This window comes from Stegostoma tigrinum, chromosome 5 (assembly GCF_030684315.1).
Source record: "Stegostoma tigrinum isolate sSteTig4 chromosome 5, sSteTig4.hap1, whole genome shotgun sequence".
NCBI lineage: Eukaryota > Metazoa > Chordata > Chondrichthyes > Orectolobiformes > Stegostomatidae > Stegostoma > Stegostoma tigrinum.
In genome coordinates this window covers 113,915,436-113,933,471 of record NC_081358.1, presented here as the reverse complement: position 1 = coordinate 113,933,471, position 18,036 = coordinate 113,915,436, and the positions used below count along the sequence as shown (strand labels likewise).

The 18,036-nt window shown below is 41.7% G+C and overlaps 1 protein-coding gene across 1 annotated transcript in view; it reads right to left on the bottom strand.

The window, feature by feature from the left end:
- The window catches only part of rab12 (RAB12, member RAS oncogene family), a 31,440-nt gene extending 13,539 nt beyond the window's left edge, over positions 1-17,901 (bottom strand). The window contains exons 1-4 of the mRNA XM_059646221.1: positions 17,526-17,901; positions 6,664-6,724; positions 4,452-4,590; positions 267-356 (exon numbers count right to left, since the gene is read on the bottom strand). Of these exons, the coding sequence (XP_059502204.1) occupies positions 267-356; positions 4,452-4,590; positions 6,664-6,724; positions 17,526-17,796 (561 nt within the window). The 5' untranslated portion in view covers positions 17,797-17,901. The remainder of the gene's footprint in view (positions 1-266; positions 357-4,451; positions 4,591-6,663; positions 6,725-17,525) is intronic.
- Positions 17,902-18,036: the final 135 nt, after the last annotated feature.

The following is an 18,036-nucleotide window of genomic DNA, read 5'->3' as shown; positions in this document are numbered from 1 at the left end:
AGGAAGTGTCGTTGAAAATCCAATAAATAAATCTCTAAGTATTGAAAATAAACAAAGCCAACAAGTTTTCTTCAGCTGTAATTATCCTGTGATCTCTGAGCCCTACTTTAGTCTCTGAATATTTTGTTGTTGACAATAGTAGGCACTAGAATTAACTCCTGGTGGCTACAGTCTGAGCGAGAGTTTTACGTAGAACTTTATAACCAGGATTACATCAGGAAGGTGCACGTCATAACAGCAAGTAATATTTTTAGATAGTTTCTTACCTTTTCTCCCTGTTGACGAGAGATTGCTCGATCAACTTCACAGTCCAACTTATTTCCCACTAATAGCAACTCTGCATCTTCTGAAGCATACTGTATATGACAAAACATTTGTTAGCGGTCAAATTCTTTATTCATTCACAGGGTGAGGGCGTCGCTGGCCAGGCAGCATTTATTACCCATCCCTAATTGCCCAGAGGGCAGTCAAGAGTCAAATACATTGCTGTGGGTCTGGAGTCACATGTAGGCCAGACCAGGTAAGAATGGCAGTTTCCTTCCCTAAAGGGCATTAGTGAGCCAGACGGGTTTTTCTGACAATCTATGACGGATTCACGGTCATCATTAGATTCTTAATTCCAAATATTTATTGACTTCAAATTCCACCATCTGCCATGGCAGGATTCGAACCTGGGTCCCCAGAACATTATCTGATCTCAGGATTAACAGGCCTGGTGGTATTATCGCATTCCCTTCTTGTAGTGCAATATGCACGCCGGCTGTACGAGTAATATCAATGAACAGAAAGACTCAAAACAGATTGTTGCGCACCTTCTGTAATTTGCAAGGGTGACAACATATTATTCAATCATGGGTTCTGTGCACCATTGGCTGGGCCACCATTTATTGCCCATCCCTAACTGCCCTTCAGGTGGTACGCTGGACTCCTTCCTTGAACCACTGAAAGCTATTTGTAAGGAGACCCACAGAACTGCAAGGGAGGGAGTTCCCTGATTCTGACCAGTTGTGTTGGGGCAGAAAAAGGATTCAAAGTCAGGATGGTGCATTTTAATTTAAATCTACCTTTAAGCCCCTGCCCTTCTGGATTGTACAGAACTTAAGTTCAGAAGCTGCTAAGGAGCCTTGTCGAATTGTTGTGGTGCATTCTGTAGATGGAACACAATTTTGCTGCTGTATATTGGGTTGCGAATATTTGCGTGAATCAAACAGGCTGCCTTGTCATGGATGCCGTCAAGCTGTTTAATGTAGTTGTAGCTGCACTCAACCAGGCAAGTGGAAGATATTCAATCACACTCCTGACTTGGGACCTGTAGATGGTGGTAGGCTTTGGGAATCAGGATTAGAGTCATCACTGCAGAATTCATAGCTTCTGACCTGCTGTTGCAACAAAATATTTACATTGCTGGCCAACATCAGTTTTTGGTCAATGGTAACCTTCACGATATTGAAAGTGGGGAATTCAATGATGACAATACCAGTGAATGTAAAGGGCCGATGATTCAATTCTCTCTCATTGGAGATGATCATTGCCTGACACTTGTGTGGCACAAATGGTTCTTGCCACTTATCAACCAGGCCTGGATATCAGAACAAAAAATTACAGCACAGGAACAGGCCCTTCGGCCCTCCAAGCCTGCGCCAATCGAGATCCTGTCTAACCTGTCATCTATTTTCTAAGGGTCTATGTCCATTTGCTCCCCGCTCATCCATGTACCTGTCCAGCTATATCTTAAAAGACGCTAACGTGTCTGCGTCTACCACCTCCGCAGGCAACGCGTTCCAGGCACCAACCACCCTCTGCATAAAGAACTTTCCACGCAGGTCTCCCTGAAACTTTCCTGAGTCCCCCACTCTGGGAAAAAGCTTTTTGCTATCCACCCTGTCGATATCCCTCATGGTTTTGTAGACCTCAATCAAGTCCCCCCTCAATCTCCGTCTTTCTTATGAAAATAATCCTAATCTACTCAACCTCTCTTCATAGCTAGCACCCTCCATACCAGGCAACATCCTGGTGAACCTCCTCTGCACCCGTTCCAAAGCATCCACATCCTTTTGGTAATGTGGCAACCAGAACTGCACACAGTACTCTAAATGTGGCCGAACCAAAGTCTTATACAACTGTAACATGACCTGCCAACTCTTGTACTCAATACCCCATCCGATGAAGGAAAGCATGCCGTATGCCTTCTTGACCACCCTATTGACCTGCGTTGCCAGGGAACAATGGAGCTGAACACCCAGATCTCTCTGATCATCAATTTTCCCTAGGACTTTTCCATTTACTGTATAGTTCGCCCTTGAATTAGATCTTCCAAAATGCATCACCTCGCATTTGCCCGGATTGAACTCCATCTGCCATTTATCTGCCCAACTCTCCAGTCTATCTATAATCTGCTGTATTGGCCATTGCTCCATTTGTGCATAGATTGTTTCAGTATCTAACGAGTCACAAATGGTACTGAACACTGCACAATCATCAGTGAACATCCCTACCTCTAACCTTATGATAGAGAGAAGATCATCGATGAAGCAGCTGAAGATAGTCAGACCATGGGCATTACCCTGAGGAATTCCTGCAGAGATATCGTGTCTGAGAAAACTGGCCTCTAACAACCAAAGCCATATTTTGTGCTCAGTATGACTCCAACTGGTGGAGTTTTCCTCCTCAATCCTTTCAACTACAGTTTTGGTTTTTAATGTCAGACCTGGTCAAATGTTGATACTGAGGACAGTTACTCTCACTTCCCTTTCGAACTTAGTTCTTTTTTCCATGTTTTGGACCAAAGCTATAATAAGGTTTGAACTAAATGACCTGGCAGTACCCAAAGTGAGCATCAGTGACCATACTATTTTTGAACAATGCCACTGACAGTCGATGACACTTTTTGTCACTTTGCTGATTATTGAGAATAGACTGCTGAGCAGTAACTGGCCAGGTGAGATTTGTCCCTTTTATTTGTAGACAGGACATAACTGAGTAACTTGCCACATTTCCATTTTTTAACTGCACTTCAACCATATGCTTAGGGGCCTAGTTATATCTGCACCACAATACTACTGGAACATTCAGAGCTAAAAGCCATTGCAGTATCTTTGCCTTCAACGGTTTCTTGCTACCACGTCAACTGAACTGAATAGGCTGAAGTCTGGCATCTGATATTGAGAATCTTAGGGTCATCCACTTGGAACTTTTGGCTTCAGCCCCGTCCATTGCTCTTATGTGCTTGCCTCCCCAGTCATTGTGGTTCGGGGTATTTGCCAAGCCCCTCCAGTGAGTTGATCGATTGTTCGACTTCCCACTTGTCCACAATCATTCATAACTGGGTGACTATTTCAACACAGCTCTGGCTGGTTCACACGTTCTATCCTCTGCAAGTCTGAGGTAATCAAAAACTCTGGCACTTACGTTCTTAACTGCAGACACTCCTGCTCTGCCCTCTCCCCAATGTCATAATGTTTGATAACGCTCCTGTCAAATGTCTCGGGATCGTCCGTTAAAGGCAATATATAATTATAAGCTGCTGTTGCAAGTTTGCTATATAAAAAACTACCAATTACTTCGAAACTAACAGCAATTTCATTTGGCTCACAATAGTGATTATTATGGTTTTAAAAAGTATGAGCCTTCTGCAACACAATGAAGGTTAGCTTGAGAATCAAAGAAAGTAGAAAAGGGATGTTTTGGTATTGTGCAAACTGTAATTTTTGTTCTGCAAGTAATATAGTAGTATGCTAACAACATTCTGATATTTTTTCAAAAGTTATTTAGACTTCTTGCACTTGAACTTCAATCAGTTGCGGCTCCCTCTGCTGTCATGCTGGTAAGTGTGAAACCTTCGATCTGCAGGTCTACTGTAGGCTGTGTGGGATATGAAGATTGAGAACTGCAGACAATTTCCTCATATCCACATCGTACGTCAAAAAACAAAAATCACACACAAACCTGCCTTCTTTGACACTGGTCAGCAGTGGTCTTAATTTAGAAATCTTCTATGGTTATGACAGTGCTGGTGAGTACTGCACCAGTCACTGAGTTATAAAAAGAGGCATTACATTGGGCAGCAAATATTACCCACTGCACTAGGCAAATGCAAACTGTGGTTACATCATAAAAACATTGGTAAAGATGAAAATAAACACTCAACTTCAGTGATGCACTTGTAAAGGGTGAATTGTTTTGCCAATCCAAACTTAAATAACACTTCTGCCCTGTTAATTTTCCTTAAATACCAGTTAAAATCAAAGGAAAATATTACTGGTATTTTGGGACAGTACAGGTCCTGAAATCTTACAATGTATCTGGAATATCTATTGGCTAATTAAAAATTAAATACTTAACTTTAAAAATGAAATTTAATTGTAAAAATTGAAGGAGCTTAAACTAACTTTCATCATTTATAGAATTTAGACAAACATGAAGAAGAATGTGCATAATGGCATCTTCATTACCTTATCAATCATTTTCATCCATTTTGGTACATCTTCAAAAGTTTCTTTTTTAGTAATGTCATACACTAAGATAATTCCCTTGGCACTCCTATAATATGCTGAAGTAATGCTGTTGAACCTCTCCTGCCCTGCAGTATCCCTGAAGAAAAAAATGTTTAAAAAAATCAAAAACATTGACAGTCAATTAAGTCAAAGTAGAACATCCATTCTGGCTACATTATCTGGTGGTTCATTTCAATCTGCCACCACCCTCATCAAAACAGTTAAATTTGAGCTCTGCAGTCACATCACTAGTTGAGAACTCATCAACACAAAGGGTCGTGTAACTGTCTCACGATTAAGGCCAACAAAATTTCTGTTTTATTAAAATAATTTGTCAACAATAGTTCTTTAAACAACTATGTTGCAGCTGCTCAATGCCAGTTTATTAAGGGTTTGGAGAATATTTAAAACATTGTTGTAGATTATTAGCTACACATTTTCTTTAGATGAATCACTGCAACACTGATAATTAATACTGTTCAACTTTAATGATAGCACAGTGTAGCGTCCCTATCCCTGGACCGGAGGCCCGGGTTCAATTCCCACCTGCTCTAGAGGTGTGTATTAATATCTCTGAACAGATCGATTAGACAAAAAGAAAGACTGTTAGAAAAGGAGCTTCAATTTTGTTCAATTAGCTTTGGTTAGATTGACAACTGAAAAATCCAAAATAAATTTATTAATTTCAGCAACCTTATTTTGACCTGGATGAAGTAGAAGGATAAACACAAGTGGTCAGTATTATCAAATGCACAACACAGCTTGAATAAAGTAGTACATTTTACCTCCATAAGCTCCCGTAGATACAGTGCTATTATTTGCCAGCCTCTTGCAGCCATATCTTAAAGAGTCACACAGATGAGGGATGAGAACACACAGACAGTTAGAAATTAGACTACTGTTAACTGGAGACTATGGAAAAATAAGGAATCTCAGAGTGACGCAGCAATCTGAAGCCATGGTCTTGCTGGGAAGTGAGAGGGGTGGAGGGTGATTGCAGAATGTTAGTAAGCTTTTTATAACTTCAAAAGAGATCATGACAACAAAGACAACTGGCAACATACCATGTGTCACACAGACTTTATCTGCCAGAATATTTGCATTACTCATTCTCACCAACACTGCCAGATGCCATGAAGGAAGAATGAAGTCCTGTGTACCACATATTAGTGCACAAAGCGGCAGAGGTCCTGCAGGTTTATTGGATGCTTTGATTTACACAAGATCAAAGAAAATTTGATAAAACATTCAACGTTGGAACAGGTGGTTTATACACTTCACAGACAGACAGTTCTTATTTTCTACTGTTTACAATATTTAACTTCTGGATACTATTTACCTCAACAGAGAGGGAATTCTTTGTTCACAAAATTTAGGTTAATTTGAATGGTGTGACTTTTAATTTGGCTAAAGATCATTACAAGGAATAAAACTATTACCTGAATTAACAGGTAGTAGTGCCATGAAGTCCTGAATATTATACATTTTAAGAAACTGGCAGATTTGCATATTCAATGCTTCTACTTATGATGACATGTACTTCACAGACAGAAAGCATACTTTTAGCTATAAAAGGTAAGTTGTGATAAAACAAAGGACAGTTTACTGGCTCGGTCTCAAGGTGGTCAATTAGAGATGCAATCAGGGTGACTTGAAACCAAGGCACGCATTCTAGAGATTGAGACAGAGGAACAATTTGAAATAACTGCTGACAGCACAGGCTAAAGGAATGACAAAAATGTCAACCAAACACAACAGCCTTCTCAAGACACTTTTGATAGTTTGTGGCCTCATTTCTAACAAAAAATATAATTATATCCGGCATAAAGCAGAATACTGAAGGATAGGTGGAAATCAAACATCAGTTTGACAATCCAGGTTGATCAAACAACAAATTTACTATTGTTACAGAAGCAACTTATTACAGTAAAAATTCAAGCAGAAATTCATACTCAAACAATTTTAAAATTGGTAGCACTCCAATTGGTTTCAAACATTGTTAGGGTTGTATCAGATAATATATGGCCACAATACATTACTGTGCATGCTGTCATCAGGAGTGGAAAACCAGCTGATACCAAGAATGAGAATGTAATAGAATCTTCATCAGTGAGAGTTATGGAAGAGGAATATGAATGAGTCAATGGCTGGAAACATGTTGGTCACTTACCAGATTTGTAATCTAATTTTCTTCCCTCTTAGTTCTATTGTTTTGATTTTAAAATCAACACCTATGAACAAAATACAGTAAAAGGAAAAGGAGGAATAAGAAGCAAAAGCAAAAAAGCAAACAAAATACAATTTCCAACAGGGTACATTGATCTTTGTGAAAGAAAACAATTGTATCACAGGAAAGGATGGAAAACATTTGGCCACCCAACTTATCGGGAGGGATACTGTAGCTTTCTGTACGTATGCTGAACAAATAGATGAAATGCGCACACTAACTTACAGCATTATATCACACAATAAATATTTTTATCATATTTACTAATTATATATACCAGAATGGTGCCTTTAATACTACCTCCCTTCCCCCCTCTAAATTACTGCAGTAGTATTTCATAAAGACATAAGGATATCTTCCAATAGTCACATGTCAGGGCTGAAACCAGGGAACTCTCATCGCCATATTAAGCAATTGTTCACCTGCACATCTGCCAATGTGGTATACTGCATCCATTGTACCCGGTGTGGCTTCCTCTACATTGGGGAAACCAAGCGGAGGCTTGGGGACCGCTTTGCAGAACACCTCCGCTCGGTTCACAATAAACAACTGCACCTCCCAATCGCGAACCATTTCCACTCCCCCTCCCATTCTTTAGATGACATGTCCATCCCGGGCCTCCTGCACTGCCACAATGATGCCACCCGAAGGTTGCAGGAACAGCAACTCATATTCCGCTTAGGAACCCTGCAGCCCAATGGTATCAATGTGGACTTCACAAGCTTCAAAATCTCTCCCTCCCCCCACTGCATCCCAAAACCAGCCCAGCCTGTCTCCGCCTCCCTAACCTGTTCTGCCTCTTACCCATCCCTTCCTCCCATGTCAAGCCGCACCTCCATATCCTACCTACTAACCTCATCCCACCTCCTTGACCTGTCCGTCTTCCCCAGATTGCCCTATCCCCTCCCTACCTCCCCTCCACCTATCTTCTTTTCTCTCCATCTTCGGTCAGCCTCCCCCCCCCTCCCTATTTATTCCAGGACCCTCTCCCCATCCCCCTCTCTGAAGGCGGCTCTAGGCCCGAAACGTCAGCTTTTGTGCTCTTCAGATGCTGCTTGGCCTGCTGTGTTCATCCAGCTCCACACTTTGTTATTTTGGATTCTCCAGCATCTGCAGTTCCCATTATCACTGATACAACTCTCATCACCTTTTCATTGGACTAAATTCTATCTAATTTTCACATGGCACTGTTGTTGTTTGTACAGGGTAATATAGCTAAAGTCTTGGCATTTACTTTAGGCTTTAATATACAAGACCAATGGCGCAGAATGCAAGTTACATTTCCAATGTGCCTGCTGGCTATTTTATCACTTGTGACATAAAGTGAAACCTGATTCAAGCCACTTGCCTTTGACCTTGATCATGCTCCTCACAACTACAAACAGTTGCTACCAAGTTCAGGAACACCTGCATGCCCTTTTAGGAAACTAGCTGATGCGTAGCTCACGCCTACTTGTTAATTGACTTTAGAGCTTCAGGTGAAATTGTGAAATGGTGGATACACTATGGAAAGTAATTACTGCATTCCATGGAACTAAATGAACACTGGAGAGTCCCATAACCAACAGAAATTCAATGTAATGATGTAGTTACAATCAAGCTAAGCCAAAAACAATGAATTGAGTATCAAAGTATACATACATGTAGTAGTCATTTCTGGGAACAGAAATACCTGAATAATCTCCTAATACTTTATTTAAAGTAAAGGCAAATTAGCAATGTCGAAAAATTGTTTGAAAATAACATTTTACATGTTATAGCACTTTTATGCTGAAACTATGTTTACCAAAGCATGAGATTTAATTAGACTTGGCATCAGGAATCCTAGAAAAACTGGGGGCCATGGGAAAACCCAACAATGATCAGATCCAAATCAACACACAGGAAAATGGTTGCAGCTATGAAACACCAATCATCACAGTGCCAGAATATTTCTGCAGGAACTCCTGCAGACAGTGTTATCAGCACTAAGTTAACATCAACATCCGAAGTTCGACAATAATGAGTGGACTGACACTATCAATCACAGGTTCCACGACAGGGCAGGGGCTGGATACTCTCACAAGTGGCTCACTGCCTGACCTTGCAATGTTCCTCCAACAAGTCTCAATTCAAGAATATGATGAACATGTACAGCTGTAATATCATCCACCACAAAGCAGACTCTCCGATCAGCTCCTCTGCTACTGAACCCGATATTCCACTTTCTCTGTTGCTGTCACATAATTATGGTGCACACTAGCTGCAGTGTGCACTGTCAACTCACCATGGTTGCTTCAACAGCACATGGAATCCTCAACACCAGTTATCAAAAAGGACAACAGAGTCAAAGTCACAGGCATACCACAATCCTTCAGTTCTTTTCTAAGTTGAACACAGTCATCATAAAAATAAGTCTCATTCCTTTGTTGTTAGTCAAAACACACAGCATGGCTAGCATTTCGTACATTCCAAAATCATTTTCTAAAAGTACCTTACCTCAGAAAACAAATCAGACCAAAGGCATAAGTAACGTACTTAACACATAATGCAGTTCAGCCCTTGCTACACAGCATTACTACATAATGAAGAACACAAACATTTCAACGTCATTACTTTTGACTGCTAAATGGTTACATTTTTTCTCATTCATTGAAACAGCACCTATTTACTGACTTTTTATGTATTCTGTTGTCATAGTGTACTAACACTTTACAACTACCTTTACAAAAGAAATACACAAGTCTGATCTGATTATTCTCTGGTCTGAGGAGGGTGTTGCTCAAACACTGACCCTCTAATGATACTTTGATTTCAGTGTTATTCACGTGCTTTTGTTCATTGGTTCAAATGGAGGTTATATAACTGACAAATTCGGTACAAATTCTTTTATGTCACTGAAGACCAACAAGAGGCATCAGGCAATGACCGCACGTTCAGCAGTGAGGTGCTTTTTTTGATTTACACACACTCACTCACTTTGGCCCCACCCTCAACTTTTTGTTGAAAACTTACTGGTTGTAAGGGATATAGTGAGTACCGCAAACAAATGATCGTATGTTGAGACCACAGTAAGTGTGAACAGAGTGGAATTAAGTTACTAAAATTTGTTGATTCTCCTTCTAACTCCATGTCCTGGAAAATGATTTTATAGCACAGTATTCTACAGGTGCTGTACACATTACCTAGCATGAAGGTGGCTGTGGTGTTCTAAGGCAATCATGTCAGCTACAAGACATCACATAAAGAGTTCTTCAGGTCAGCATTCGAGGCACAAGCATCTTCAGTTGTTTTATCAATGATACTCTTTCTATCATAAGGCCAGAAGTGGAGACGTCCACTGATTTTAGCATCATTTACGTCTCCTCAGCTACTGAAGCAGTCCACGTCCAAATGCAGCAATATCTGCACACCATGCAGGTTTAGGCTGAAAGATGGCAAGCAACATTCACCCCACACAAGTGCCAGGGAAGGACAATTTCCAACAAGAGTGAATCCATCCACTGTCCCTCAATATTGAATTGCCTTACAACCTGCGAGTTCCCCTACAAGCCCCACAAAATCCTGACTTGGAACTAACTTAACATCGTTCTTCACTGTTGCTCGGTCAAAATCCTGGCACTCACTTTTTAATAGCACTGTTGGTTCACCAACTCCACAGGGACTGCGGTGGTTCAAGAAGGTACTACTACCTCCTCTGGGGGAATTAGAGATGGCAACAAATTCTGGTGCAGCCAGTGAAGGGCAATGCTTACCAAGCTGGCACAACTGGATTCATGTATCTCATCTTCACAAAGGAGACTAGATGCACCATTAGACATGATTTACAGGCCATAATGGCAACAACTTTGAGAAAACTGGAAACATTCTCAAAAGCAGTAATTTTTAATCAATACCTATTCTTAAGACAAAATTCATTTGGAAACAAAAAGACTGACATGCGAATTTCTGAAGCATAATGAATGCTTTAAGTGCAATGTAAACTGAAATTTATGAAAAAAAGTTTATTTACTTTGTTCTAATTATAGCAGAGAGTAAAGTTACTTTTAACAAACCAAATGTATGCAGAAGAAAAATTTCAAATGCTTCAGAAAATGATATTTGTTGCAAACTCAACCTCAATAAACTGGTGAAGTATCATGCCTAGCAGTAACCAGTTTGTCAGTGTCTAAATTCAGCAATTAGAACAGAAGAATTGAGGGATTTCAGGGAAAAGTGACCAGGCAGTGAAACACGATGGGTGGAATTAAGCAACAGTAACATAGAGAAATAAAGTTTCAGTTGTAACAATTCTTGCTTAAAACTACATCATTTGTTGATGTTCTGAAGAAGGGTCACTGGACTCAAATGTTAACTTTGCTTTCTCTCCATAGATGCTGAGTTTTCCAACTATATTTGCTTTTGCTGATTTCCAGCACCTGCAGCTTTTTTTGTTCAGTACTACGCTCAGTTTTACACACTGAACTCAGGAAAGGCCCGACAAGGTTCAGCAAAAGCAATGAGGGTTTAAACACTTACTTTGTGGAGACAGGTATCATAAACTTGACTTTGAGTTGAGCTTTAATGGTTGAAGGGCTTGTTAATTGGGGTGCTTAAAATTTTATTAGATTAAACAGACTAAGCCACTTCTACTGATGTGGAAATCATGACCAAGTATGCATGATTTAAATGAATGAGATTTTCAAGATGGAGATCAACTGTCTATACTTCATTTGCACACATTATTTGGAAGAGAAAATAGGAGGCATGGTTAGTAAGTTTGCAGATGACACCAAAATTAATGGTATCGTGGGCAGTGAAGGTGGTTATCTAAAATTATAAAGAGACCTTGATAATTGGGTCAACAAGCTAAGGATTTGCAGATGGACTTTAATTTGGATAAACATGAGGTATTGCTTTTTGGTAGAACACAACAGCCGTACTTCTAAAGTTAATGGCAGGACCTGGATGGTGTTGTAGACAGAGATACCTAGGGGTTCAGGTACATAATTCTTTGAAATTAATACGACTAAGTAGACAGCATGCTTAAAAAGGTGTTTAGCATGCTTGCCTTCATTATTCAGATCTTTGAGTACAGGAGTTGGGACATCATATTGAGGTTGTACAGGACATTGTGAGGCCTCTTCTGGAATAGAGTGTGCAGTTCTGGTGGTCCTGTTATAGGAAGGATATTAGTCAACTGGAGAGAGTTCAGAAAATATTTACCAGAATGGTGCCGGGAATGAAGGGTTTCAGTTATAAAAATAGGCTGGGGCTTTTTCAATGGAGCTTAGGAGGTTGAGGGGTAACCTTACAGAAGGTTATAAAATCATGAGGGGCACAGATACCATGAATAGCAAAGGTCATTTCCCTAAGGTGGGGGAATTCAAAACTAGGGGGCATATGCTTAACGTGAGAGGAGAAAGATTTAAAAAGGACATGAGGGGCAACTTTTTTGTTTTACAGAAAGTGGTTAGTCAATGTAATGTTCTGCCAGATAAAGTGGTGAATGCAAATACAGCTTCAACATTTAAAAGACATTTGGGTAAGTATGTGTATAGGAAAGGTTTGGAAGAATATGGGCCAAATGCAGGCAGGTGGGTCTAGTTTAGTTTGGGAATATGGTCAGTGTGGACTTGTTGGACCAAAGGATCTGTTTCTATGTTGTTAAACTCTATTAAGGTATAAGTTGTCTGCCTGCTTAGTTGTCTCAAGTGAAAGAGTTTGTTGAGGAGCGAAAGTTGGTGCTGAAGTTTTTTTTTAAAACCATGCACTCAGGCTCTGTTGGGTTTTTCTTACACAAATATCCATGCACTTATCACTCTTGTCCTTGCTGACTTATAATGGCTCTGATTTTAAAGTTCTCACACATATGTTACAATCCCTTCATGGTCTCACTCCTTTGTAGCCTGCAGCCCTACAACTCACCAAAAACTTTGGGCTCTTCTAACTCTGAACAGCTGTACATTCCATTTCCTTAACCCCATTCAACTGTCTGGGCTCCACTTACCTCCTAAAATATCCCTGTTTTCCTCTTCTCTTTTAATATGCTCTTCAAAATCTCATTTTTGCTTTACCTAAATTTTTGTTCAGTTACAGTTCTGTGGGATATTATAGTTATTGCCATATCATTTTCCATCAAACTCCTACATTAGTACTTCCATATTCACATAAGAGAAACGCCTTGGTGATCAAGTTACCTGATTACACTTAAGATAACAGTCAATTTAGAACTCCTGGGTTTCTATTGTTACTCAATATTGAATTTGAAGATTTCAACTGTAGTTTCATTTCATCAGACAACAGGTACTGGTTATGGCTTTTTTGGGTCCAGAGAGCTACAAATGCCATGTTTTGTTTCTTCATTTGTTTCATCGCTACTTCCTTTTGCTCACATCATTATCACTTTGACATTTTACCAGTCCTGCCTTCCACACTATTGCACCTTATAGGTTCTTGAACATTATCCCTCTCTTCCACCCCTACATCAGTTCTTAATTAGAAACTAGTATATTAAGTTTCTAGTCTCTCTTAGGGCCAACAATCATCTGAAATGGTATCTCTTATTCTCCTCAACAATGTTCTAAGACCTGCTGAATATTTCCCATACTGTTTTTAATCGCACAATTCTTCACTTTGGGGGTTGGGACGGTGGGAGGGAGGGATTTTGTCGATTTCACTCCCTAACCAATCAACTCAAATGTCTAATATCCAAAATAAGGAACACTATTTACCAGGTTTTGAAAAATTACATAATTCATAGTATGATTTTATGGCATCTTTTAAATTTCTAAAGCATCTTCTGACCCTAAATCCATGGGCTTTTTGTTTATATACTGCTGCGTGTTGAGGATCTGCCATTGATACTTGAATTGGGTAATGTGAGCAGAACCCCCATATATCTAATTTTCCAGAATGTATCAATGCCATTCAATCTATATTGATGTGTTATTTCACTCATTGTTGACTCTCAGAATTAATCTATTCTTTTTATTTATTCATTCATGTGGGCATTGCTGGCTCAGCTAACATTTATTGCTCATCTCCAATGGCTGCAACCTGGAATTGCAGTACAAATGAATGGCTTGCTAGGCCATTTCAGAGGGAGGTTAGAAGTCAACCACATAGCAAAGGATCTGGAATCACATACAGACCAAACCAAGTAAAGATGGCAGATATTCCTTCCCTAAAGTGTAGTGATGGACGGCCTTTTTTTACATTTCCAAAATATCAACAGGCAATATCAAGCACATGATCTTGTATATTTGCACATAGCTCACTATCAAACGGGCAACTCATCAAATAACTTTCCTATGCTGGTCTCATTGTGCCTCAGACAAACGCCAACAAAGGTGTCAGACAGGTGAGAAGAAATTTAACAGGTTTCAACTTCTGGAGAGCTTTTCTCAACTGTAGCTCTGTGCAAAAATCTTGATAAAAACAACTCCATTCCCCTCCAAACCAAATCTCACCCAATAGGCTTTGTATGTTGATCTCAGATGCAGCAAACCACTTCTTTCCTTGCAGCTTGTCAGTGCAGTACCACTGCTGCTATGTGAGTCTGACAGTCTAAAATGCATATGTGACGTAACTCCTGATCTTGATCAGTGGACGAGCTAATTTCTCAAGCTTCAACCTAGCTCTGGAAAAACAGATGATCTGAGAAGGTGAAGTGCAGGTGGGCCTAGTAATGGACTGACAAGGCATCCTGAATTTGATCTGCTATGATAAGAAACCTGAAGGACTTTGAAATGACAAGTCACTTTGCTCGTGCAATTTGATCCATCAATTGTCGGAACAGCAAAGAAGTGTTCAAGTTTGTATTCTTCAAATCAAAATATGATGCTTCCATATACCAAAACCAGCTTCTGATCCCACTCCATTCTTTCTTTGTTAAGGTTCCAAATCATTTCAATCAGAAGCATCTTTGATTCACAAAGGGATTCTATGACACTTAACTACACGCCAGTAAATCAACTTTTAGCAGTGATCTGATTACTATCATACATTTTCAGACTTGAAAAATTAAAGCTTCACTTAACCAATAATTCATTTGTTCTCTTGCCCCTTCAATCTTTTCAATTATATTTATCAAACTATGCAAATTCTACATAAATCTACACTGACTTGTCTAAGCTGCTCACATAATGTAGTTTCCAAATCTAACTTCTTATCTCATTCTGGTTTGATTGTTAACCTGAGAAAGTTCAGTTGAAGCAATCAGAATGCTTCTGTCAAAGGGTGCTTTACATTAACCATTTCTATCTATGGACACTTGAGAATTCACAGCATCAAGTTCTTATTTCCGATTTCAAGCATCCTTTTATATTTTGCTTTTGAACTTTCTCACCAAGTAGTCAGAAAATAAATTTTACAATCATGGTAGGGCCCTGGGGAGTGTTGTTAAACAGCGAGACCTATGGGTTCAGGTACACAGTTCTTCAAAAGTTTCATCATAGGCAGACAGGATCGTAAAGGCGGCAATTGGCATGTTTGCCTCCACTGCTCAGACTCTGAGTGAAGCAGTTGGAACATCATGTTGCAGTTGTACAGGACACTGGTGAGGTTACTTTTGGAGTACTGTGTCCAGTTCTGGTCACCCTGCTGTAGGAACCCTTACCTTTAGTTACCCTTATTAATTTGGAGCGGGTGCAGAAAAGATTTACAGGATGTTACTGGGACTCGAGGGCTTGAGTTTACATAGAGAGACTAGATAGGCTGGGAGCAAAGGAGATTTGGGGGATTGTAAGATCTTGTTGGGCATGGATAAGTTGAATAGCAAAGGTTTCTTTCCTATGGTAGGGAAGTTCAAAGCTAGCAGTTATACTTTTAAGGTGAGAGGAAGATTTAAAAGGGACCCGAGGAGCAAATTTTTCCACAGAGGGTAGATCGTGTATGGAATTAACTACCAGAAGTGGTAGATGCAGGTACAGTTACAACATTTAAAAGACATTCATACAGGTACATGAATAGGAAAGGTTTAAAGGGATATGAGCCAAATGCAGGTAAATGGGACTAGTTTAGTTTGGGAAACGTGGTCAGTATGGACGAGTTGGACCGAAGGGTTAGTTTCCATGCTGCATGACTCAACCCTTTTTTTCATATATAGGGAATAGGGAAACAAGAGAAATTCCAAATCTCAGAATTAGTGTTTATGATGCAAAATAGTTATCAAAGTAAATTCAAGAATTAACAAAATCATGTCAAAAATACCCATGTCAAATTACTCAAATATAAACATGTTAGAACCTTCCAAGAATATTGACAGGTGCTTAATATATGTGGATGACAAATTGATTCAACAACAGGTTGCATTCACGCAGTGCCTTTAACACAGTAAAACAAAGCAAGATACCAAACTGGACACTGTGCTACGACAGGAGATATTAGAGTCAATGCTCAGTCAACGTATTTTCAGAAGCAAAAACAGAAATTGACAGAGCAATTGAAGACAGGAAAAGTAAAGAGGTTTAGCAAGGAAATACCAGAGTTTAGAGCATCGGCAGGAGTCAACAATGTAATTAAAGTCAAGTTGTCATAGATGTGTGTCACAAGGAAGGGAAAAATGTCACTCTGCAATAACTGCTACTCCCTGCTCACACTACAACGCTAATGACACCACTAGCGGAAGAAAACAGATCCCAAATAAAAGTAGTGTGTTGATCCTCTCCTGTTACTGCTGCATCAAGTGCTCTTTGCAGACAAACTCAATGCAATGTGAGATTATTGTACAGGTTCAATATGAAAAGGGTGGTTAAAACAAACATCCAACTCCCTGCTAACCAAGTGCTTCTGGAGATCAGGTACCATGAAGACTGGATGGAGGTGGTCCTCAACAGAAGGGAGATAACAAAGTGTGGAGCTGGATGAACACAGCAGGCAAAGCAGCATCCCAGGAGCACAAAAGTTGACGTTTCAGGTCTAGGCGTCAAATATCAGCTTTTGTGCTCCTGGGATGTTGCTTGGCCTGCTGTGTTCATCCAGCTCTATACTTTGTTATCTTGGCTTCTCCAGCATCTGCAGTTCCTGTTATCTCAAAGTGGCTTGGTCCTGGGCCCCAGATGATAGGGGGTCCAAAGGCATGAGGATCTGGAGACAGAGGTCCAAGACATTTGGTTTCAAGGAGGTGGGAGAGAAGGAAGGCCTGGTGAGTGAGGGTCCTGAAGAAGAATGCATCCTGTGAAAACAAGGGTCCAGATGAGAGGGTGTGCTCTGGACAATGTGGGTCATGGACATTGGGTTGGACCAGGGAAGAGTATGGTCTTAGGAGAAGGGAACAGGTGACCTGGAGTAGGGAAGGGAGGGGGGGTGGTTCATCCTGGGGTAGACAAGGTGGGGGGGGCGTGCGATCCTGGGGAAGACAGAGGGGGTTGGAATTCCAGAGGCAAGAGAGTAGGTCGAGGGGAGTACCTGGATGAAGATGATGGGGGGGGGGCGCGCGGGGGAAATCAGGCGGAAGTGGGAATTCCGGGGGCACAAGGTCCAGGATGGGGGGGGGGGGATTGGGGAGGGAGTGGGATCGGGGGAAGGAGTGGGGCTGGGATCGGGGGAGGGAGTGGGGCTGGGATCGGGGGAGGGAGTGGGGCTGGGATCGGGGGAGGGAGTGGGGCTGGGATCGGGGGAGGGAGTGGGGCTGGGATCGGGGGAGGGAGTGGGGCTGGGATCGGGGGAGGGAGTGGGGCTGGGATCGGGGGAGGGAGTGGGGCTGGGATCGGGGGAGGGAGTGGGGCTGGGATCGGGGGAGGGAGTGGGGCTGGGATCGGGGGAGGGAGTGGGGCTGGGATCGGGGGAGGGATTGGGAGAGGTTCCTACCACCCCCACCCCACCAGACCCAGCCCCAGACCTACCGACAGTGGATTTGCAGGCCTCGCTGAAGGTGTCGTCTGTGAAGCGTTCCATCAGGCTGGTCTTGCCAACTCCCCGGCTGCCGATGATGATGACCTGCAGCTTGTAGTCGGCGGGCCGAGGAGGCTGCCTCCTGCGCCGCGAGCTAGCGGGACTGGGCTTCGGGGAGGCCCCGCCGGCAACCGGCAGGCTGTTGGACGAAAGGGACCGGGAGTTGGAGCTCAGGCCTCCCCCGCCGGGCCCTCGCCTCTTGGCTCCGGCTGTCCGATCCATCGGCCCCCGCTGTCCCTCCTCCTACCCGTTACTGTCGCCTCTTCCCTTCCGCCAACAACACTCCGCCGTCCGGAGGGCCAGGTCCGAACCCTCCAGTATCCCACATAGCACTGCGCGGGCTGCCTGACGTCACGCCCCGTCCCACTCTCACAGGTGGAGCCCCGGAGCTGCAACACCGCGGCAAACCGCCAGGGCGGCGCTGCGATAGGGTGAAAGGCAGCAGTGAGTTTCAGGAGTTGA